Genomic DNA, 22,543 nt, shown 5'->3' with positions numbered 1-22,543 from the left:
GCCCAAGGAGTGGACCTCAACTTAAAAAAAAAAAAATAAGTTGCAATATGAGCAAGAAACAAAAAAGAGCTCTCACCATTGAGAGCTTCTGTGTCGAACAGGGAAGAGAAAAACACAAACTCAGATGAGGACAAATACTCTCAAATTGCCTACATATGAAGCCTCAGGAGGGAAGATGAATTGGCCTCAAGAACAAAAAACCCTCTTGGAAGAGCTCAAAAAGGATTTTAAAAATCAATTGAGAGGGGCGGCTAGGTGGTGCAGTGGATAGAGCACTGGCCCTGGAGTCAGGAGTACCTGAGTTCAAATCCGGCCTCAGACACTTAACACTTACTAGCTGTGTGACCCTGGGCAAGTCATTTAACCCCAATTGCCTCACTAAAAACAAAACAAAACAAAACAAAACAAAACAAAACAAAAAATCAATTGAGGGGCAGCTAGATGGCGTAGTGGATAGAACACCAGCCCTGGAGTCAGGAGTACCTGAGTTCAAATCCGGCCTCAGACACTTAACACTTACTAGCTGTGTGACCCTGGGCAAGTCATTTAACCCCAATTGCCTCACTAAAAACAAAACAAAACAAAACAAAAAATCAATTGAGGGGCAGCTAGATGGCGTAGTGGATAGAACACCAGCCCTGGAGTCAGGAGTACCTGAGTTCAAATCTGGCCTCAGACACTTAACACTTACTAGCTGTGTGACCCTGGGCAAGTCACTTAACCCCAATTGCCTTACCAAAAAGAAAAAAAAATCAATTGAGGGCAGCTAGGTGGAGCAGTGGATAAAGCACCAGTCCTGGATTCAGGAGGACCTGAGTTCAAATCTGGCCTCAGACACTTGACACTTACTGGCTGTGTGGCCCTGGGCAAGTTACTTAACCCCCATTGCCCTGCAAAAAAAAATAAATAAATAAATGAAAATCAATTTTTAAAAAATCAGTTGAGAGAAGTAGAAGAAAAAGTGGGGAGAGAAATGAAAGCAACACAAGAAAATTATGAAAAAAGAACCAGCAGCTTGGAAAAGGAAGCACAAAGATTGACTGAAGAAAAAAATTCCTTAAAAAATTCATTTGGGGGGGCAGGTAGGTGGTAGAGTGGATAGAGCACTGGCCCTGGATTCAGGAGGACCTGAGTTCAAATCTGGCCTCAGACACTTTATACACTTACTAGCTGTGTGACCCTGGGCAAGTCACTTAACCCCCACTGCCCTGCAAAAAACAAAAAAAAATTCATTTGGCCAATTGGAAAAGGTGGTACCTAATCTGACTGAAGAAAACAATGCCTTAAAAATTCGAATTGGACAGTTGGAAGCTAATGACTTCATGAGACACCAGGAATGAGTCAAACAAAATCAAAAGAATGAAAAAATAGAAGACAATGTAAAATACCTCATTGGAAAGTGTTAAGGGCTAAAATTCTAGCTAGTCTGTCTAAAATATCTAATGAGTGGTTGCCAATAAATTATAAGCTTTAGCAAGAGTTAGACTTTTAAGCATTTATTAAGGAGAATAAGAATTTGGTAAAGAGAGAGAGAAAGGCCTAGATTCCTATCTATTAAAGGGAGAGTGCATTTCTAGCTCCCCTCTCCACCAGCGTCCTAAGGAAAGAGAGTGAGACCGAGCCACCAGTCTCTTCCTTCCTCCTCCCACTAGCCCGCGTCACTTCCTGATGCCAAAGAAAAGACTCCTGGTCTTGCCCTCAAAGACCTTCGCTTCACGGGCAGAACTCTTCTACAGTAAGTCTCCAGCAGGTGGCGTCATTCCAATCGTTACAAAAGACAATTGACCTGGAAAACAGATCCAGGTGAGACAATTTGAGAATCATTGGACTGCCTGAAAGCCGTGATGAGAAAAAGAGTCTAGACACCATATTCCAGGAAATTATTAAGGAGAACTGCCCTGATATTATAGAATCAGAGGATAAAATCATCATTGAAAGAATCCACTGATCACCTCCTGAAAGAGACCCCAAAAGGAAAACTCAAAGGAATATTGTAGCCAAATTCCAGAATTACCAGGTGAAGGAGAAACTACTCCAAGCAGCCAGAAAGAAGCAATTTAAATATCATGGAGCCACAGTCAGGATTGCTCAGGACCTGGCAACTTCAAAATTAAAGGATCTCAAGGCATGGAATATGATATTCCAGAAGGCAAAGGAGCTTGGATTTCAGCCAAGAATCTATTACCCAGCAAAACTGTGCATTTTCTTTCAGGGGAAAAGATGGACATTCAACGAAATAGGGGACTTTCAAGGTTTCCTGATGAAAAGATCAGAACTGAATAGAAAATTAAATCTTAATATACAAGACTCAAGAGAAGTTTAAAAAAGGTAAACAAGGGGAAAAAAGTTATTCAATTAAGGTTAAACTGTTTACATTCCTACATGGGAAAATAATACCTATAATTCTTGAGAACTGCATATATATATATATATGTATATATATGTATATATATATATATTTGGGCAGACAGAAGGATTATATACTGAGGGTATAAATATTGTCTTTGATATGATGATATAAAGAAAATTAAGGGGTTAAAAAGTAGTTTATGGGGAGAAGAGGAAAGAGGAGGTGGAATGGGGTTAATTACATCATATGAAGAGGTGCAAAAAAAACTATTACAATAGAGGGAAATAAGGGGGGGAACATTGTTTCAACCTTACTCTCACTAGATTTGATTCAAAGAGGGAATAACATATAAGTTCATTTGGATAAAGAAACTTAGCATATTCTTGAGGGAAGTAAAAGGGAAAGGGGAAAAGGGGGGAGTAATAGAAGGGAGAGCAGAAGCAGGGGAGAAAAGGGTAAAGAAAAGGGAGGGGGCTGATAAAAGGGAGGGCACATTGGGGGAGGCAGGGGTAAGAAGCAAAACGTTGGTGAGGAGGAATAGGGTGAAAGAAGAGGGGAAAGTACAAAGGGGGTAAATAGAATGGAGGGAAATAGACAGCTAGTAATAATAACTGTGAATGTGAATGGGATGAACTCTGCCATAAAACTGAAGCAAATGGCAGAGTGGATTAAAAACTAGAATCCTACACTATGTTGTTTACAAGAAACATATTTGAAGCAGAGATATATTTACAGAGTAAAGGTAAAAGGTTGGAGCAGAATATATTCTGCTTCAGCTGAAGTAAAAAAAAACAGGGGTAGCAATCCTTATCTCAGACAAAGCAAAGGCAAAAATAGATCTAATTAAAAGAGATAAGGAAGGAAACTACATCTTGCTAAAAGGTACTATAGAAAATGAAGAAATATCAATACTAAACATGTATGCGCAAAGTGGTATATCATCCAAATTCTTTGAAGAGAAGTTAAATGAGTTACAAGAGGAAATAGACAGCAAAACTATACTAGTAGAGGATCTGAATTTTTCCCTCTCAGAATTAGATAAATATAGCCACAAAATAAATAAGAAAGAAGTTAAAGATGTGAATAGAATGTTAGAAAAGTTAGATATGATGTCTGGAGAAAACTGAATAGGGATAGAAAGGAATATACCTTTTTCTCAGCAGTATATGGCACATATTCAAAAATTGACCATGTACTAGGGCAGAAAAACCTCATAGTTCAATGTAGAAAGGCAGAAATAGTAAATGCATCCTTCTCAGATCATGATGCAATAAAAATTACATGTAATAAAGAGCCATGGAAAGGTAGACTGAAACATAATTGGAAACTAAATAATTTCATTTTTTTTTTTTTGGTGGGGCAATGAGGGTTAAGTGACTTGCCCAATGTCACACAGCTATTAAGTACCAAATGTCTGAGGACTGATTTGAAATCAGGTACTCCTGAATTCAGAGCCGGTGCTTTATCCACTGTTCTACCTAGCTGCCCCCTAAATAATTTCATTCTAAAGGATGAGTGGGTCAAACAACAAATCATAAAACAATTAGTAACTTCATCCAAGACAATGACAATAATGAGACAACATACCAAAATCTATAGAATGCAGCTAAAGCAGTGCTTAGGGGAAATTTTATATCACTGACTGCTTACATCAATAAAAAAGAGAAAGAGATCAATGAATTGGGCATGCAACTTAAAAAGCTAGAAAAAGAACAAATTAAAAATCCCCAACTAAATACTAAATTAGAAATTCTGAAAATTAAAGGAGAAATTAATAAAATTGAAATCAAGAAAACTATAGAATTAATCAATAAAACTAAGAGCTGGTTTTATGAAAAAAACAATAAAGAGGCAGCTAGGTGGCACAGTGGATAAAGCACCGGCCCTGGATTCAGGAGCATCTGAGTTCAAATCCAGCCTCAGACACTTGACATTTGCTAGCTGTGTGACCCTGGGCAAGTCACTTAACCCTCATTGCCCCACCAAAAAAAAAAGAAAAGAAAAGAAAAGAAAAAAACAATAAAATAGATAAACCATTGGTTAATTTGATTTTAAAAAGAAAGAAGAAAACCAAATTACCAGTATCAAAAATGAAAGGGGTGATTTCACCACCAATGAAGTGGAAATTAAAGCAATAATTAGGAACTATTTTGCCCAACTGTATGCCAATAAGTTTGACAATCTAAATTAAATGGATAAATATTTACAAAAATACAAACTGCCCGGGTTAACCGAAGAGGAAATAAAATCCTTAAATAAGCCCATATCAGAAAAAAAAATTGAACATGCCATTAATGAACTCCTTAAGAAAAAATCTCCAGGGCCAGATGGGTTTTCAAGTGAATTTTACCAAACATTTAAAGAACAATTAATTCCAATATTATTCAAATTCTTTGGAAAAAATAGGTGAAGGAGTTCTACCAAATTCCTTTTATGACATAAATATGGTGTGGATACCAAAACCAGGCCGAGCAAAAACAGAGAAAGAAAATTATAGACCAATTTCCCTAATGAATATCTATGCAAAAATCTTAAATAAGATATTAGCAAGGAGATTACAGCAAGTGATCACCAGGATAATACACTATGACCAGGTGGGATTTATACCAGGAATGCAGGGCTGGTTCAACATTAGGAAAACTATTAACATAATCAACCACATCAATAAGAAAACTAACCAAAATCATATGATTATCTCAATAGATGCAGAGAAAGTTTTTGACAAAATACAGCACCCATTCCTAATAAAAACACTACAGAGCTTAGGAATAGGTGGAACTTGCCTTAAAATAGTAAACAGTATCTATCTAAAACCATCAGCAAGCATCATATGTAATGGAGATAAGTTAGGGGCATTCCCAATAAGATCAGGGGTGAAACAGGGATGTCCATTATCACCTCTATTATTTAATATTGTACTAGAAATGTTAGCTTTAGCAATCAGAGAAGAAAAAGGAATTAAAGGAATTCGAATAAACAAGGAGAAAACAAAACTATCACTCTTTGCAGATGATATGATGGTATACTTAGAGAATCCTAGAAAATCAACTCAAAAATTACTTGAAACAATTAACGACTTTAGCAAAGTAGCAGGATATAAAATAAATCCACATAAATCATCAGCATTTCTATACATGACCAATGAAGTCTAGCAGCAAGAAATAGAAAGAGAAATTCCATTTAAAGCAACAGTAGACAATATAAAATACTTGGGAGTCTACTGGCCAAGACAATCCCAGGAACTTTATGAACACAATTACAAAACACTTTTCACACAAATCAAATCAGATCTAAATAATTAGAAAAATATCAACTGATCATGGATAGGCCAGGCTAATATAATAAAAATGACAATTCTACCTAAATTAATTTACTTATTCAGTCCCATACCAATCAGACTACCTAAAAATTATTTTATAGAACTAGAAAAAATAACAACAAAATTCATCTGGAAAAAGAAAAGGTCAAGAATATCAAGGGAAATAATGAAAAAAAATGCACAGGAAGGTGGGTTAGCTGTACCAAATCTGGAGCTTTACTATAAAGCGGCAGTCATCAAAACTATCTGGTACTGGCTAAGAAATAGAATGGCGGATCAATGGAATAGGCTAGGCACAGGAGACACAGTAGTAAATGACTTTAGTAATGTACTGTTTGATAAACCCAAAGACTCCAGCTTCTGGGATAGGAACTCAGTATTTGACAAAAACTGCTGGGAAAACTGGAAGATAGTATGGCAGAAATTAGGCATAGACCAACATCTTAAACCTTATACTAAAATAAGGTCAAAATGGGTACATGATTTAGACATAAAAGGTGATACCATAGGTAAATTAGGAGAGGAAGGAATAGTCTACCTTTCAGATCTTTGGAAAGGAGAACAGTTTATGACCAAACAAGAGATAGAGAATATTATGAAATGCAAAATGGACGTTTTAATTACATTAAATTAAAGAGTTTTTGTACAAACAGAAGCAATGCATCCAAAATTAGAAGAGAGGCAGAAAGCTGGGAAACAATTTTTATAGCCAGTACTTCTGATAAAGGCCTCATTTCTAAAATATATTGGGAACTAAATCAAATTTATAAGAATCCAAGTCATTCCCCAATTGAGAAATGGTCAAAGGATATGAACAGGCAGTTTTCTGATGAAGAAATCAAAGTTATCTATTCCCATATGAAAAAATGCTCTAAATCTCTAATGATTAGAGAGATGCAAATTAAAATAACTCTGAGGTACCACCTGACACCTATCAGATTGGCTAATATGACAAAAAAGGAAAATAATAAATATTGGAGAAGCTATGGAAAAATTGGGACAACACTAATGAATTGTTGGTGGAGCTGTGAACTGATCCAGCCATTCTGGAGAGCAATTTGGAATTATGCCCAAAGGGCTATAAAACCGTGTGTACCCTTTGACCCAGCAATACCGCTATTGGGTCTTTTTCCCAAAGAGATCATAGAAGAGGGAAAAGGACCCACATGTACAAAAATATTTATAGCTGCTGTTTTTGTGGTGGTGAGGAATTGGAAATTGAGGGACTGCCCATCAATTTGGGAATGGCTAAACAAGTTGTGGTATATGAATGTAATGGAATACTATTGTGCTGTAAGAAATCATGAGCAGGCAGATTTCAGAGAAACCTGGAAGGACTCACATGAACTGATGCTGAGTGAGAGGAACAGAACCAGGAGAACATTGTACACAGTATCAACAACATTGTGTGTTGATCAACTGTGATAGACTTGATTCTTCTCAGCAATACAATGATCCAAGATAGTTCCAAAGGACTCATGATGGAAAATGCTCTCCAAATCCAGAAAAAAACACACAACAACAACTGTTGAATCTGAATGCAGATCGAACCATACTATTTCTATTGTTTTTGGTGCTGTTGTTTTTCTTTTTTGAGGTTTTTCCTTTTTGTTCTGATTCTTCTCTCATAACATGACTAATGCAGAAATATATTTAATGTGATTGTACATATATAACCTATATCAGATTACTTGCTGTCTTGGGGAGGGAGGGAGGGAGAAAAAATTGAAACTAGAAATCTTATAAAAACAAATGTTGAAAACTATCTCTACATGTAACTGGAAAATTATAAAATATTTATATGGAAAAAAAAGAAATGCTTATTCTCCTCCCTCCCCTTCTTAGGACAAAGGAGACTAGGGAACAGCATGGGAGCTGTTTGAGGGTGTTTGGCTGGCAGTGGCTGGCGGGGGCTTCACTTGCATTTTGGTGTCCAAGAGAACAAAATATCAGTCTGATACCAAGAAAAGCTTCCTACCGATTGATGTCATCCACAAGTAGAAAGCATTACAATCTTGGAGGGAGTAAGCTCCCTGTCACTGGAGGTCTTCAAGATGAGGCACACAGAGGTGAAGTGGCTTGTCCAGGGTTACCTAGGTAGTAAGTGTCTGAAGCCACATTTGAACTCAGGTCTTCCAGCACTCTGTGGCACCCCCTCTCCCACTCTCCCATCCCTTTGAAGTGATTGGAGGGGACCAGAAGGGACAAGGTACAATACTGAACGAACTCATGCAGCACCAATGAGGAAATGCTTGTTCATATCCTTTGATCACTTATCAATTGGGGAATGACTTCTTCTCCTCCTCCCCCTCCTCATTCTCCTCTCCCTCCTCCTCTTCCTCCTAATTCCTAAGCTTGATTTTTAAAAAGACAAGCCAAACCCCTTTGGCAGAACCAGAGTTGTTTTTAATGTATCCAAGTCCATCTGTGCCTATAGAAAGCTGAGCACATACCAAATGCATGAGGCCTGAGGCCTCGGAGTCCCCTGGTAGGCTGAGCATTCTGGGGTGCAGCCCCCCCCCATCCCCACCCGCCAGGCCATCTTGATTTTCTCTCTCCTGGCTCTGGCAAGAGCCGTGGAATCTCTTCAGACCCCGCCCTCAGGTGGGAGGGACTTTGAGGTCTCTTCCAAGGGGCTGGTTTTCAAGGACCACACCCACAGCAGCAGCCCAAAGCATCCTAGGGACAAGGTCCTTGTCACCTTGGCCAGAAGGTCCAGCTTAGAGGTGCTCTGCTCAACAACCATGACCCTCTCCAGCTGTCCCCCTCACTGCCAAAGTGTACCCATTCCATGATTCCCTTTGCAGTAATGGGTGATCCCTTTAGCCCTTGCAAATGCCAGCCTGGACATCCCTGGGGAAGGTTCCATTTTTTGTTTGTTTTTGTTTTCTTTTTCTCTTAATTTTATATTTTTCTTAATTACACATTATAATGTAACATTCATTTTTAAAATTTTGAGTTCCAAATTCTTTCCCTTCCTCTCTTCCCTCCCTCTTCCTTGGGATACAGACCTAGCAGTAGTATTGCTGGATCAAAGGGTATGCACAGTTTGATTGCCCTTTGAGCATAGCTCTAAATTGGTCTCCAGAATGGTTGGATCAGTTCATAGCTCCACCAACAGTGTATGAGTGTTCCAATTTTTCTACCTCCTTTCTCGAATTCATATTTTTCTTTTCTGTCATATTAGCCAATCTGATAGGTGTGAAGTGGCACCTCAGAGTTGTTTTAATTTGCATTTCTCTAATTAATATTAATTTAGAGCATTTTTTCATGACTAAAGATAGGCTTGATTTCTTCTGAAAACTGCCTGTTTATATCCTTTGACCATTTATCAATTGGGGAATAACTCTTATTCTTATAAATTTGACTCAGTTCTCTATATATTTGAGATATTAGGCCTTTTTCAGAGAAACTTGCTGTAAAAATTTCCCCAAAGTTTCCTGCTTTCCTTCTAATCTTGGCTGCATTGTGGTTTTGGGGAGTTTTTTTGTTTGTTTCTTTGTTTTTTGGTGCAAAAACTTTTAACTTAATATAATAAAAATTATCCATTTTACCCCTACTTGTAATGCTCTGTCTCTTGTTTGGTTGTAAATTCTTCCCTTACCCATTGATCTGACAGGTAAACTATTCCCTGCTCTATTAATTCATTTATGAGATTACCCTTTATGTCTAAATCATGTGCCCATTTTGACCATATCTTGGTATATGGTGCAAAATGTTGGTCTATACCTAGTTTCTGCCAAACTGCTTTCAAGTTTTCCCAGCAGCCTTTTTTTTTTCTTTCTTTTTTTAGTGAGGCAATTGGGGTTAAGTGACTTGCCCAGGGTCACACAGCTAGTAAGTGTTAAATGTCTGAGGCCGGATTTGAACTCAGGTACTCCTGATTCCAGGGCTGGTGCTCTATCCACTGCGCCACCTAGCTGCCCCTTCCCAGCAGCTTTTTTGTTGTTGTTTTTTTTAGTGAGGCAATGGGGGTTAAGTGACTTGCCCAGAGTCACACAGCTAGTAAGTGTTAAGTGTCTGAGGCCAGATTTGAACTCAGGTACTCCTGACTCCAGGGCCGGTGCTCTATCTATCCACTGCGCCACCTAGCTGCCCCCTCCCAGCAGCTTTGATCAAATGGTGAGTTCTTGCCTCCAAAGCTTGAATCTTTAGGTTTATCAAACACTAGATTACTATGGTCATTTACCACTGTCTCTTGTGTACCTAATCTATTCCACTGATCCACTGCTTTTTTTTTAATTAATAAAGTATTTTATTTTTTTCCGTTACATGTAAAGATAGTTCTCAACTTTTGTTTATACAAGCTTTACAATTTCAGATTTTTCTCCCTCCCTCCCCTCCCTCCCCCCTCCCCTAGACAGCAGGTAATCTGATATAGGATATATATATATACACACACACACACATAATAACATTAATCCTATTTCTGCATTAGTCATGTTATAAGAGAAAAAAATCAGAGCAATGATGGAAAACCTCAAAATAGAAAAAAAACAACAGCATCAAAAACAAAAGAAATAGTATGGTTCATTTAGCATCTATACTCCACAGTTCTTTTTTTTTTTTTTCCCCTGGATTTGGAGATCCTCTTCCATCACGAGTTCCCTGGAACACTTCTGTGCCATTGCATTGGTGAGAAGAATATAGTCCATCACAGTAGATCACAACACTCAATGTTGATGTTACTGTGTAGAAAGTTCTTGTAGTTCTGCTCATCTCACTCATCATCAGCCCACGCAAGACCCTCCAGGTTTCTCTGAACTCCTCCTGCTCATCGTTTCTTATAGCACAATAGTATTCCATTGTATTCATATACCACAACTTGTCCAGCCATTCCCCAATTGATGGGCACCCCCTCAACTTCCAATTCTTTGCCACCACGTAAAGCACTGCTCTCTTTCTTAGATAGTACCAGATTGTTTTGATGATTATCACTTTGTAATACAGTTTGAGATCTGGTGTGACCTGACCACCATTCTTCACTTTTTTGGATATTCTTGACATTTTCTTCTTCCAGATAAATTTTATGTTTTTTTCCAGCTCTATAAAATACTCTTTTGATAGTTTGGTTGGTATAGCACTGAATAAATAAATTGATTTGGGTAGAATTTCATTTTTATGATATTACCTCAATTTACCCATAAGCAATTAATATGCCTCCAGTTGTTTACATCTGTCTTTATTTGTGTGAAAAGCATCTTGTAATAGTGTTCCTATAGTTCCTGCAGGCTGAATCCCAAGCATTTCATGGAAAGTTAATTTTTTTGTGTGATAACAAACATTTTTATTTAAAGTTATGAGTTCTAAATTCTATCCCTCCCTGCCCTCCCCAGTCCCTGAGGCAGTAAGCAATCAGATATAGATTATACATGTGCGATTATGTAAAACATTACCATATTAGTCATTTTGTATAAGAAAACTTGAAGAAAAGACAAAATGAAAGAGTGAAAAATAGCCTAGTTCTGTCTGTGCTCAATCAATATCAGTTCTTTCTTTGGAGGTGGATAGCATGCTTCATCACTGGTCCTTTGGGATTGTCTTGGATCCTTGTGTTGCTGAGAAGAGCTAAGTCAGTCACAGTTCTTCATCGAAAAATATGGCTGTCTCTACGTACAACGTTCTCCTGGTTCTGAAGCTCACTTCGCTGTATGTCAGTTCATATAAGTGAAAGTTAAATCTTTTTTTTTTAAATTGTTTGTTTAGTATTTTATTTTCCCTCAATTACATGTAAATACAAATTTCAACATTTGTTTTAAAAACATTTGAATTCCAAATTCTCTCTCTCCCTCCCTACCTCTCTCATTGATACGGCAACTTGATATAGCTTATATATGTGTAGTTATGCAAAACATATTTCCATATTAGTCCTATTATAAAAGAAAACAGAAATAAAGTAAGTTTAAAAAAAGTCTGCTTCAATCTGTATTCATGTGACATCATTTCTCTGGAGGCAGAGAGCATTTTTTAAATCAGAGTCCTGTAGGACCCTCCTGGATCACTGTATTGCTGAGAAGGGCTAAGTCTATCATAGTTGATCATGCACAATGTGGCTGTCAGTGTGTACAATGCTCTCCTGTTCCAGCTCATTTCACTTTGTGTCAGTTCATGTAAGTCCTTCCAGGTTTTTTTGAGAGCAGCTTGCCCATCAATTCTCTGCATAAGTAATAACTTTATTGTAACTTGATGTGCTGAAATGCAAAGATATTTTCAGCAACAAGATACAAAAAGTATCTGAACAGTAACATCAGCTGATTAAAAAAGGAGGCTGGCCAGTGTGATGCAAGTGTTTATACATATATTATGAATTTTCTAAATCATACCCACCCCAATACTGGTCTTTAAATCATAATAATGGGGGGCAGCTAGGTGGCACAGTGGATAAAGCACTGGCCCTGGATTCAGAAGTACCTGAGTTCAAATCCAGCCTCAGACACTTGACACTTACTAGCTGTGTGACCTTGGGCAAGTCACTTAACCCCCATTGCCCTGAGGAAAAAAAATCCTAATAACAATGTGTTTATTTCCAAAATAGGACTCATTTAAGTTGACTTCATTCTAAACACTGAATACAGAATTAACTGGACTGCTGTGCAAGATGATGAAGTCAAACATCTGAAGAATTCCCACAAATTCCCTTTCAAATATAAAGTCCATTTACTGCAAACAGAAAATAAGTTGTGAGTCTAATTCAATTCAGCAAACATTTATGAAGCACTATGTGAAGAGCACTGGTTAAACTATTTTAATCTTGATAGTTAAGAGGAAGCTCTGTGTGTGTGTGCTCACACTTGTGCGTGCATCTTTCTAATACGTTAAAACCAGTAACCAGTATTAGTGAGTCAATTTCAAATAAATGAAGTTAATACTCATAATTTAGATAAGTTTTAACCTGGATTGAAATACTGATTTTTAAACTTTGAAGGCCTTTACAAGGAAATAACAAACTCTTAAAATTTAATTCTTAAAATACTTATTTCAGACCATGAGAATGCATATGTAAATATGTGACATGCCTGAATTGGGGGGGGGCATAATTTCTCATGGCACAATAGTATTCCATTGTAATCACATACCACAACTTGTTCAGACATTCCCCAGTTGATGGGCATCTCCTCAATTTCCAATTCTTTGCCACCAGAACAGATCTGCTATAAACATTTTTTTGTACATTTAGGTTCTTTTCCTTTCTCTCTCTCATTGGGGATCCAGAGCTAGTATTGGTATTGCCAGGTCAAAGGTGATGCATGGTTTCAGAGGAAGGTTAAATCTTAACGATGACATCAAACCACAACGAGCCCCCAGCTGAGCCACTTTCCCCGAGGGGCCCTAATTGTCTTCTTGGAGCAAGCTTTCAGATCTCTTGGCTTTCCTGGAGATGTCCGAAGTGGCAGTCTGGTATTTCCTCTTAAAAAAGCCACACTGCAATGTCCACCACCACACAAAAGGAAGAAAAGCATAGTCAGAGACCCAAGGCACCAGTCAGCAAAGAAGATCCTGATATTTGGGGGAAGTCCTGGGGGAGAACATTGGTCCTTCCCAGGAGAAACAACCACTCGATGGAGAAGCCAAATTATCCATGTGGCCCACATGGGGTGAGGACAGCATGCTCTGAACCTGTCAGGCTGTGCCTGCTCCACCAGGGGCCGGGTATGGGAGCTTTCAGGGCCCTGTCCAGCCCTGAGAGGACTGGCCTCACTGCCCCCTCCCACAGGGGCTACTCAGCAAAGAGTGGGACAAGCTGAGAGACTGTGGCTCTTTGGAGGCAGGGCCCGTAGCTTCCAAGGATTTCTGAGAGGTTTGGAGCCTGTTTTCCTAAGGGACCAACACAGGGGCGGGAGATGGAGCAGGGGAGTGTCCAGGTCAAGCCAAAGAAAACCATGTGGCACCTACAGAAGACCACTCATGTGGCTCTGTTTAGTCTTGCAAAGGGCAGCCCAGGCTCCCTGGGCCCCAGTGTGGCACCGCCCACGGAGGCTCTGACACCCTGAGGCTCCCGATGGATGTGGACTCCACTAGAAAAGGCCTTTATTGCTTCAGGTTCCAAAGTCCATTTCTGGAGCTTGGAACCTCACCTGCCACCCTTGACCCACACAAACATCACTGCAGACGTGGCTTGGTCCCTGTGGCTTTCTTGCCTGCCCGGCTACCCCCCATCAAAAGTCATCAGGGGGGCGGCTAGGTGACGCAGTGGATAAAGCACCGGCCCTGGATTCAGGAGTACCTGAGTTCAAATCCAGCCTCAGACACTTGACACTTACTAGCTGTGTGACCCTGGGCAAGTCACTTAACTCCCATTGCCCCACAAAAAAAAAAAGTCATCAGGGCCACCAGGATGGCTTAAACGCATTCCCAAGACTGTGAGAATGACCCAAACAGATTTACCTGCATCTTTAAAAGAAAATGCTTCAGAGCCCCTTGGAGGCAGCACTGTCCTTTGCCTCTTTGTATCTGTAGCACACAAGAGGTGCTTAACAAATGTTTCTTGATAGGGCCCTGCTCCTTCTTGGGTGCCTGGCCCTCAGCATCCTTGTGAGTGTCCAGGAAGTGCCTCCAAAACTCCCAGGGCCCCACCTGCACCCTCCTAGCAGCACTCACCTTCCAAAGAACAGCGACGATCCCAATCAGGAGAAGAACTCCCCCGGCACTGCTTCCTAGGACGATGGGCAGGGTACTGAACCCAGGGGCCTTCAGCAGGATGACGGTGATCTGGAATGAGTCGAGCCAAACATCTGGTAGGTGAACCCAAGGAGGAAGGACACCACACACTTCTCAAGAAGTTTGAGGCAGCTAGGGGACGCTGCAGTGGGTGGAGTAGGGAAGACCTAAGTTCAAATGCAGCCTCAGAACCCTGCTACCCGTGGGACCCTGGGCAAGTCATTGAACTTGGATGCCTCGGTTTCTTCATCCATAAAACGGGGGTAAGAATAGCCTCTCCCTCCCAGGATTGTTGTGAGGATCTGACGAGATAATAGTTACGAAGGAAGCATTTGCAGCCCTTAAGTTGCTATATCAAAGTTGACCATGTGCACTTTATAAAAGGGGGTAAGACACTCAGTGCCCTCCTACACCCCCTTACAGGTGTCGGCATGAGTTCGTTCCCATGTTTGGACACCAAGAATACTCCAACAATAGCTTCTGCTGCCTCCAGAGGCAATGAACTGCCTGTGCAGGGAGGTATTCAGCCGCCGAGGGCAGCATCACCTCCTGCCCAGAGTTCAATTAAATACCATCAGTGCTGCCCTTGAACGGGCAGGATTCTGCCTGGCTTTGTGTTTCTGCGGGGAGGGATGCTCTGAGATATGATGGGCCGGTTCCCAGGCTTATCCAAGAACGTGCAAGCCGTGTGTGGGTGAGCCTGCAGTAATGACCTCTGGAGAGGCTTCTCCCAGCAGACATGGCCATCCCCCCACCCCTGGCAACTCGGAAGCCTCAGAGAGAGGCACATCCTCCTGAAGTCCCAGCGGCCAATTCAAATGAAAACCAGGAAAAATGAGTCCACGGGGAGCAAACCAATCCTTTGCAGACGCCTCCAATGCTTCCCAAACTGATTTCTGCTTCATTTTCATGGGAGGAGAGGGCGGGCACTTGAACTGGGCTTCGAGCTAAGCCAGCCAGGGTCCAGAAGAGGCAGCTTTCCCCTCCGGCTCCCAAAGCAGGGGAGACTGACTGCATGAAGTCAGGAAGCCGCAGATCCACATCTTCCCCAACAACCTGCTGCCAACCGGCTTCTCGGGGCTGTTCCCTCACCCGTGACCTCCTAAATCCCGTGGGGCAGCTACGTGCGCCCCCCGGAGCCGTGCGCCCCCCGAAGCCGTGCGCCTTCCGAGGCCTTGCGCCCCCGGAGCCGTGCGCCGCGGCCTCTTACCGAGCTCCTGAGGCTGCCCTGTAGCTGATTCTCGTACACGGCTTCATCGAAGGAGATCTCGGCGGGGATGCACAGCTCTGACAAGAACCCAGACAGCTGCGGGGGGGAGGGGGGGTGATCAGGCAGGCAGGTGGGGGCCGCCCCTCCCGCAGTCCCTTCCCCTCCCGCAGTCCCTTCCCCTCCCTACCTGCGGGGACAGCTCCACCTCCAGCCGCACTTCGGAGGAGGCCGAGGGCAGCGGGCAGCGGAGTCGCAGCCACTGCAGGTCCTGGTCAGGGAGACAGATAGTCCGGGGGTCGGAGCAGCCAGGGCCAAGGGTGCTCACCAAAGCTCCCTACCGCAGGGCCCAATCAGAGAGGTGATCCCCCTAGACTGGAGGCCACGCCCCCGGGGCGGGGCTCTGGAGGCGAGGGAGTCCCTTTGGGGGTAGGAGGCCACGCCCCGGGGCGGGGCTCTGGAGGCGAGGGAGTCCCTTTGGGGTAGGAGGCCACGCCCCAGGTCGGGGCTCCGGAAGCGAGGGGTCCCTTTGGGGGTAGGAGGCCACGCCCCGGGGCGGGGCTCTGGAAGGCTGGGCCGGGGAGCCCTCCGAAGTGGGAGGCCCCTCGGAATCTCGGGCCCACGCTCACTCACCGGCGTCTTGGCGGGCCCTTCTGGGCAGTAAGCCTGGCACCCCGGTTCCACGCTGCACGTCGAACTAGCCTAGAAAGCGGGAAAAAGGGGAAGGCTGCTTGGTCCACCTCGCCCCTGACCCCGCCCCCAGATCCGGCGCGAGCCTATTGGGGAGAGTGGGCGGGGCGGCTGTTTCCCCTTCGCCTCGGGCGCCGGTGTACGGGCGGGAAGCTGAGAGTCCCTCCTCCCAGTGCCCGCCCAGGCCAGGCCCTCGGTTGCCTCCCTGGGTTGGAGCCCGCCTCCTGAGGGCGAGCACCCTGCGGCGGCGCAGGCGCAGTGGCGCGGAGTCGGAAGCAAAGCCGCGGGAGCGGGAGCGAGCGCATTTCCGGATGCTTGCGTGCGCATGCGCGCACATGCGTGGCCAGCCCCACCCGCGGCCGTTGGGCCGGCGCTGGACGTTGGGCGGGCGCGATGGCGGCGTCCCGGGCCCCGCGGCCCCAGGCCCGGCTGCTCCGAACCTATGGCGGCCTGGGCGGCGGGCGGCGGCGGGGCCCCTGGCGCGGGGCGCGGGCCCGGGTGGCGGCCGCACCCTGGTTCTCCCCGGCCTGCGAGCGCCGGCGCCTCTTCTCCAGCAGCAGCAGCGGCCTGAGCGCCGGCAGCCCCGGCGGGGGGCCCGGCAGCAACAGCCCCGCCTCAGCCCCCGACTCAGACTCGGACCCGGACTTTGAGCCGGGGCTCGTGTGCGGCTCCCCGGGGGCAGCCCCGCGGGGTCTGCGGCCGCGGGCACGGGCCGAGGGCCCCCCCCGCGTGGGCGGACGAGACCCCGGGGCGGCCCGCGGCTCTGCGGGAGGCCCCGGAGGAGGAGGCGGCCGCAGAGGAAGAGGAGGCCGCGGAGGCGGCCAAGGAGAACCGGCCGCACCGCCACGTGACCGAGCGGTCCTGGAGGCTCCGAGCGCGGGGCCAGAGACCCGGCCCCTTCCTCTGCAGCACCCCGGGCCCGCCGCCCCCCGCCCCCAGCCCCAGCACCCCCGCCACTCCCCGTGGCCGCCCAGCCAGGAGCATCCTGGCCGGCCTCAGCCCGGTCCGCAACCTGAGCCCGGGGCCGGAGCCCGCGCCCGAGGCGGGGGACAGCTCGGCCACCAGCGCCTCCCTCTTCAGCCCCGTGGTGGAGCCCCCGAGGGAGCCCCGCCGGAGACTCCGCCGGAGGAAGGCGGCCCAGCGGGCCCGGGCCACCCCTGGCCTCCCCCTAGGGCCGGAGCAGCCGCCCAGGGCCCTCCCCCAGAGCACGGCCCGCAAGGCCTGCATCAGCGGCTGCAGCTCGGCCCGCTGGAAGAGGAGCCGGGCCCCCCAGGCCCAGCCCAGCCAGGCCGCCGCGGGGGCGCGGGGCTGGGCCCAGGCGCGGGCCTCGCTCTCCTTTCACAGGAAGAAGGTGGTGGCCGAGCCGCAGCCGGCCGGCTCGCCCTGCAGCTCCCTGCTCCTGGACTCGCCGGGCCCCTCCGGCGGCACCCCCTGGCAGACCTCCTCCATGTACGTGCTGACCCCCGACAGGTCCTCGAGCGCCGCCGAGATGGCGCTGTCGGACGCCGAGAAGGTGTTCCGAGAGTGCCAGCAGGAGGGGCCGCTGGCCTTCGGGCACTACCTGAGCCCGGACCGGATCCAGAGCTGCGACAAGATCGGGGAGGGCGTGTTCGGGGAGGTGTACCGCACCGTGGCGGAGGACCGCACGGCGGCCCTGAAAGTCATCGCCATCGAGGGCCGGGAGCTGGTGAACGGAAGCCCACAGAAAACCTTCGGCGAAATCCTGCCCGAGATCATCATCTCCAAGGAGCTGAGCCTCCTGTCCGAGGAGTCCCCCAACCGCACCGAGGGCTTCATCGGCCTCTACGGGGTGCGCTGCGTGCGGGGCCCCTACCCAGACCTGCTGCTCCGGGCCTGGGACGCCTTCCGCAGCCGCCGGGGCTCGGAGAACCAGCGGCCTGACTTCTTCGGGCCGGAGCAGCTCTACGTGGTGCTGGAGTTCGAGTTCGGGGGCACGGACCTGGAGCGCATGCAGAAGCAGCTGCCCTCAGTGGCCACGGCCAAGAGCCTGCTGCACCAGGTCACGGCGGCGCTGGCCGTGGCCGAGGCCGCCCTGCGCTTCGAGCACCGGGACCTGCACTGGGGCAACGTGCTGGTGAGGAGGACCGGCGCCAAGGAGCTGGGCTACACGCTGGATGGGCGGGCGGCCACCATTGCCACCCAGGGCATCCAGGTGAACATCATCGACTACACCCTGTCCCGGCTGGAGAAGGACGGCCTGGTGGTCTTCTGCGACCTCTCCCAGGAGCAGGAGCTCTTCCGGGGCTGGGGCGACTACCAGTTCGAGATCTACAGGCTCATGAAAAAGAGGAGCCGGGGGGACTGGGCGCACTTCCAGCCCTACAGCAACGTGCTGTGGCTGCACTACCTGGCCGACAAGGTCCTCAGGGAGATGGCCTTCAAGAAGAAGGCCACCACCGCGCCTATGCGCCAGGTGAGGCGGCAGATCCGGGCTTTCTACGAGTCGGCGCTTGGCTTCAACTCGGCCACCGAGCTGCTGCAGAGCCACAGCCTGTTCCGGTGACCACCAGACTCCTGGACGTGTTTCTGAGCCGGAAGAGTGTCTCGGTATAACTTTGTCAAGCCCCCCCCCCCCCCACTGAGAACTCAACTCTTTGAGGGATCCTTTCTATAAATGAATATTTCCTGTGTTTTCAGTCAATTTTTGGGGTTTTCTGGGCCACCTAAACCCGGAGGGGCAGGTTAGCCTGAGTAGATGAGGGACAGGGGTGGCCTTGGGCTCCTGGCAGGTGGGAAGGGGTGGGCCTGTGGCTCCAGTCCAAAGGTGGAGAAGGCTGAATGCCCAGGGTGGGGTAGGGGTCGAAAGAAAGAAGTCAGGAAGGAGGGCGTCCTGTAGGGCCAGGAAACAGAAGGGGGGGAGGGGAACAAGAGACACCCAGGTCAGTTCCATTATCAGCTGCTCTGGAAAACCCAAAGGGGAACAGAGACCGCCCCTCAAAATGTCTGACCTTTGATTCCTTCAAGGAGAGGAGGAGGAAATGGGCAGCAATCCCCTGGTGCTTTTCAGGGGGTGATGCTGGGCATCCCTGAGCACAGCGCCTTATTCCCGGGAGTCTTGCTTTTTCTCTAGCTTAAGGAAGACCCCAGATGGAGGGCGCTCCCAGAGGGTGGCCGAGGACAATAGCTCTTAAGTACCTGTGTGGTCAGGGTGTTCTTCGGGGTTATGATTTCATGGACTCCTGCTTTAGATGGAACACAGACCTCTAACAGGAGCTCGGCTCCAAAGGGATTTTCCCCGCTGATCTAAAAGGGAGCAGGGCGGTCAGGCCCTTGTGTTTGACCTGGGAGGCAGGCAGGCAGATTGGAACTCAGGACGGATACCTACATTAAACTGGAGTTCCCTGTGCTCCGAAAGGCCTCGGCTGCTGTCCACGTACATTGTGAGGGGTCTGTGGGTGAGAGAGGCCACAGGCGAGCTGAGCTTGGGGAGGGGGCCGGGCCAGGCCAGGCCAGGCGGATAGGAATGAGAGCGGGCTGTCAGTTAACCTGGCCACGGCTGGAGGTGGGGGCCCCAGGGACTGGGGAATGGCAGCAGCACTTGTGGAGCAGCTTGAGGAGAGCCACAGCCCCACTTACTTGTTGAGAACCACTGCGAGGGCGTACTTGGCCTGAAGCTCCTGGCTCTCAATCACTGGGGACTGACCATTGTCACTGAGGAAGGAAAGGACAGGCGGCTAGCTTCTTGGTCATGGCTTTCTCCTGACTAATGATGCATTTGAGGGTCTGGGGACCAGATCCCGAGGGCAGGGCTTCCTAAGGGAGGGGGAGAAGCAGCCACACCCACCGCAGCCCTAGTCTTTAAGTCAAACACTTGTCTCTAAAGGTCCTGGATGGCCTGTGGTGGCCAGAGGGGTTTTAAAAGATGTGCTGGCTGAGAGTGCCCTCTTGAAACCCAAGGGTGTAACTGCTTAATTCAGGGCAACCAAGGCTGGCTTCTTAAAAGCCCTTTCCCCCCCCCCCAAGGAATTTTTATGCCACCCAGTATATAGGTATACATAACTTGTTAGGGTTGCCAAATCTTTTGAGTTACTCAACCCTATATGGGGTCTTGACCCACAGTTTGAGAAGCTTTGTCCTAGAGGAGTAACCAAAGTCCCTGGAGTTAGGGGAAAGGGAGAACCAACTTCTGACATCAGAGCTTAAAGCTTTTCTCTCCTTCAGCTCCCAGGGATGTAAGAAAGCTCTGTGGCATAATTAGTACTTTGTTGTTATAGGGTGGATTCAGTGTGAAACTGACTCTTTGTGACCCCGTTGGGAGTTTTTTTTTGCAGAGATCCTTGGAGGGGTTTGCCATTTCCTTCTCCAGCTCATTTTACAGATGGGGAAACTGAGGCAAACAGGGTGAAGTGACTTGCTATGAATCACACATCTAGTAAGTGTCTGAGACTGAATTTGAACTCAGGTCCTCCTAACCCCAGGCCCAGCACAGAATGCACTGCAGTGGCCCCCAGCTGTTTACTTAATACTTACTTGGTCACATTGATGACAATTTCTGCAGTTTTATTGAGAAATTTTTTCCCATCTAGTTGCCATGTTATTGAAAAGTTGGCCTGTTTCAAAGGAAAGATAACACATGAACACTTCTCTGCATTTGGCCCTACAAGGGATGTTGTTTTGTGCCCTGGAAAGGGGCGAGGCTGTTCAGGGCTTGCCTGCTCCAGACAGTGGGAAGCATGGTTTAGGACGGTTGAGAGTGGGCTTAAGTGTTGAGCAGGTCTTGGGCAACACTGGGAGACTGAGAAATGCTAAACCTGGACAAGGAAGCCAGCCCCTGGCAGTGAACTTACATGTGCCCTCTTGAATACAGAGTGGCCGATACCACAGGAGATGGTGAAGTCAGGTGTGGGGTCTTCACACTCTATGGAGGGTGAGGAAGGCTGTGGATACAGAAGGTGATGCCATCAAAGAAGGGAATGAGAATATTCCCTCTTGTCAAGTCCACTAAGAACCTTGGGGCTCCAGGGTAAGTGAGTGATGTTCATGTGTCCAGGGCATTTAGCCTCTTCCAGATCTCCCCAACATCACTCTGACCACCCTAGTCTGCATGAAGCCAGGCTGGGGATCCCTGCTTCCTCTTCTATTTGGTCACTAGCCATCCCTTTAAGAACCTAAAATGTCCCAGCAGTGGAAGTTAAGGTTGTTGGCCTATAGTGTACAGGCTCTTCCTTTAAAAAAAAAAAAAGCCAGGGGAGGAAGGTCATAGCACCTTCCTGTTAAACGCTTGTGCTCGCTCACCTTTTCGATTCTCTTCAGCTGTAGGTTTGGAGGATGCCTCAAAGTCATGGTGGTCATATAGGAGTCTTCTCCAGTGTTGGTGAGGTGAATGTTCAGGGTCACTTCCTTAGTAACCCCGACCACTACTTTCTTCCTGCACAAGAAAATTGGATCGGTGTATACAGTGGGTACATATTCTTAGCCGCTATTAAACTTGTGGTCCATTCATACCCCTGGATCCTTGTCACACAAACTGCTCTTCAGCCACACCTCCCTCATCTCATACTTGGGAAGCTCGTTATTTTTAGTCCAGCTGTGAGACTACATTCATCCCTTTTGAACCTCGTCTTCCTGGATTCGGCCCAAGGTTAGAAATCTGCCATGGGGCGGCTAGGTGGCGCAGTGGATAAAGCACAGGCCCTGAAGTCAGGAGTACCTGAGTTCAAATCCGGCCTCAGACACTTAACACTTACTAGCTGTGTGACCTTGGGCAAGTCACTTAACCCCAATTGCCTCACTAAAAAAAAGAAATTTGCCACAATCCTTTTGCATCCTGAATTCCTTCTAGCTTTGTGACGATGCCATTTGGCCCATCGGCCTGGCATCTGCCCCTTCTCTCCACTCACATGGCTCCTGTCCTTGCTCCAACCTTCATGACCCCTCACCTGGACTACGACAGTGGCCTCCTAACTGATGTCTCCATGTTAAGTCTCCCTCTTCCACTCTCTCCTAAAGCACAGATTGGACCATTCCATTCCCCTGTTCAGTGAATGTTGGTGGCACCCTAGTGATTGCCATTAGGGCCAGTGACAAGCTCCTCTGTTGGGCATTTGGATCCTTTCCCCATCTGTCTCAACAAACTTTAGCCTTGTGATGTGTCTGGCACTCTAGTCCAGCCAGACTGGCCCGTCTGTTTCTCACATATTGTTTAGTCTCCTGTCTCCATACCCTTATACAGGTTGTACCCTGCCCTGGACATGCACACCCTCCTCCCACCCGGCTCCTAGACTCTCCTTTGTTGATCAGCTCAGCCCAGACACCGTGTCCTTCATGAGACTGCTTCCCTTCTCCTGCAGCCATTTGT

General features: G+C 46.9%; 2 protein-coding genes across 2 annotated transcripts in view; one reads left to right on the top strand and one right to left on the bottom strand.

The window, feature by feature from the left end:
• Positions 1-11,504: 11,504 nt before the first annotated feature.
• The window catches only part of ITGAE (integrin subunit alpha E), a 43,358-nt gene continuing 32,319 nt past the window's right edge, over positions 11,505-22,543 (bottom strand). The window contains exons 21-31 of the mRNA XM_043990609.1: positions 21,481-21,613; positions 21,033-21,122; positions 20,716-20,795; positions 19,822-19,896; positions 19,571-19,634; positions 19,381-19,488; positions 16,168-16,236; positions 15,725-15,805; positions 15,538-15,633; positions 14,268-14,378; positions 11,505-13,091 (exon numbers count right to left, since the gene is read on the bottom strand). Of these exons, the coding sequence (XP_043846544.1) occupies positions 12,999-13,091; positions 14,268-14,378; positions 15,538-15,633; positions 15,725-15,805; positions 16,168-16,236; positions 19,381-19,488; positions 19,571-19,634; positions 19,822-19,896; positions 20,716-20,795; positions 21,033-21,122; positions 21,481-21,613 (1,000 nt within the window). The 3' untranslated portion in view covers positions 11,505-12,998. The remainder of the gene's footprint in view (positions 13,092-14,267; positions 14,379-15,537; positions 15,634-15,724; positions 15,806-16,167; positions 16,237-19,380; positions 19,489-19,570; positions 19,635-19,821; positions 19,897-20,715; positions 20,796-21,032; positions 21,123-21,480; positions 21,614-22,543) is intronic.
• On the top strand, positions 16,602-18,265 carry LOC122745363 (proline-rich protein 2-like). The gene has a single exon (XM_043990610.1). The coding sequence runs from the start codon at positions 16,618-16,620 to the stop codon at positions 18,124-18,126; it is 1,509 nt and encodes a 502-aa protein (XP_043846545.1). The 5' UTR covers positions 16,602-16,617; the 3' UTR covers positions 18,127-18,265.

This window comes from Dromiciops gliroides, chromosome 3, assembly GCF_019393635.1.
Source record: "Dromiciops gliroides isolate mDroGli1 chromosome 3, mDroGli1.pri, whole genome shotgun sequence".
NCBI lineage: Eukaryota > Metazoa > Chordata > Mammalia > Microbiotheria > Microbiotheriidae > Dromiciops > Dromiciops gliroides.
The sequence above is the reverse complement of the archived record's forward strand: the minus strand, read 5'-3'. Positions and strand labels throughout refer to the sequence as shown.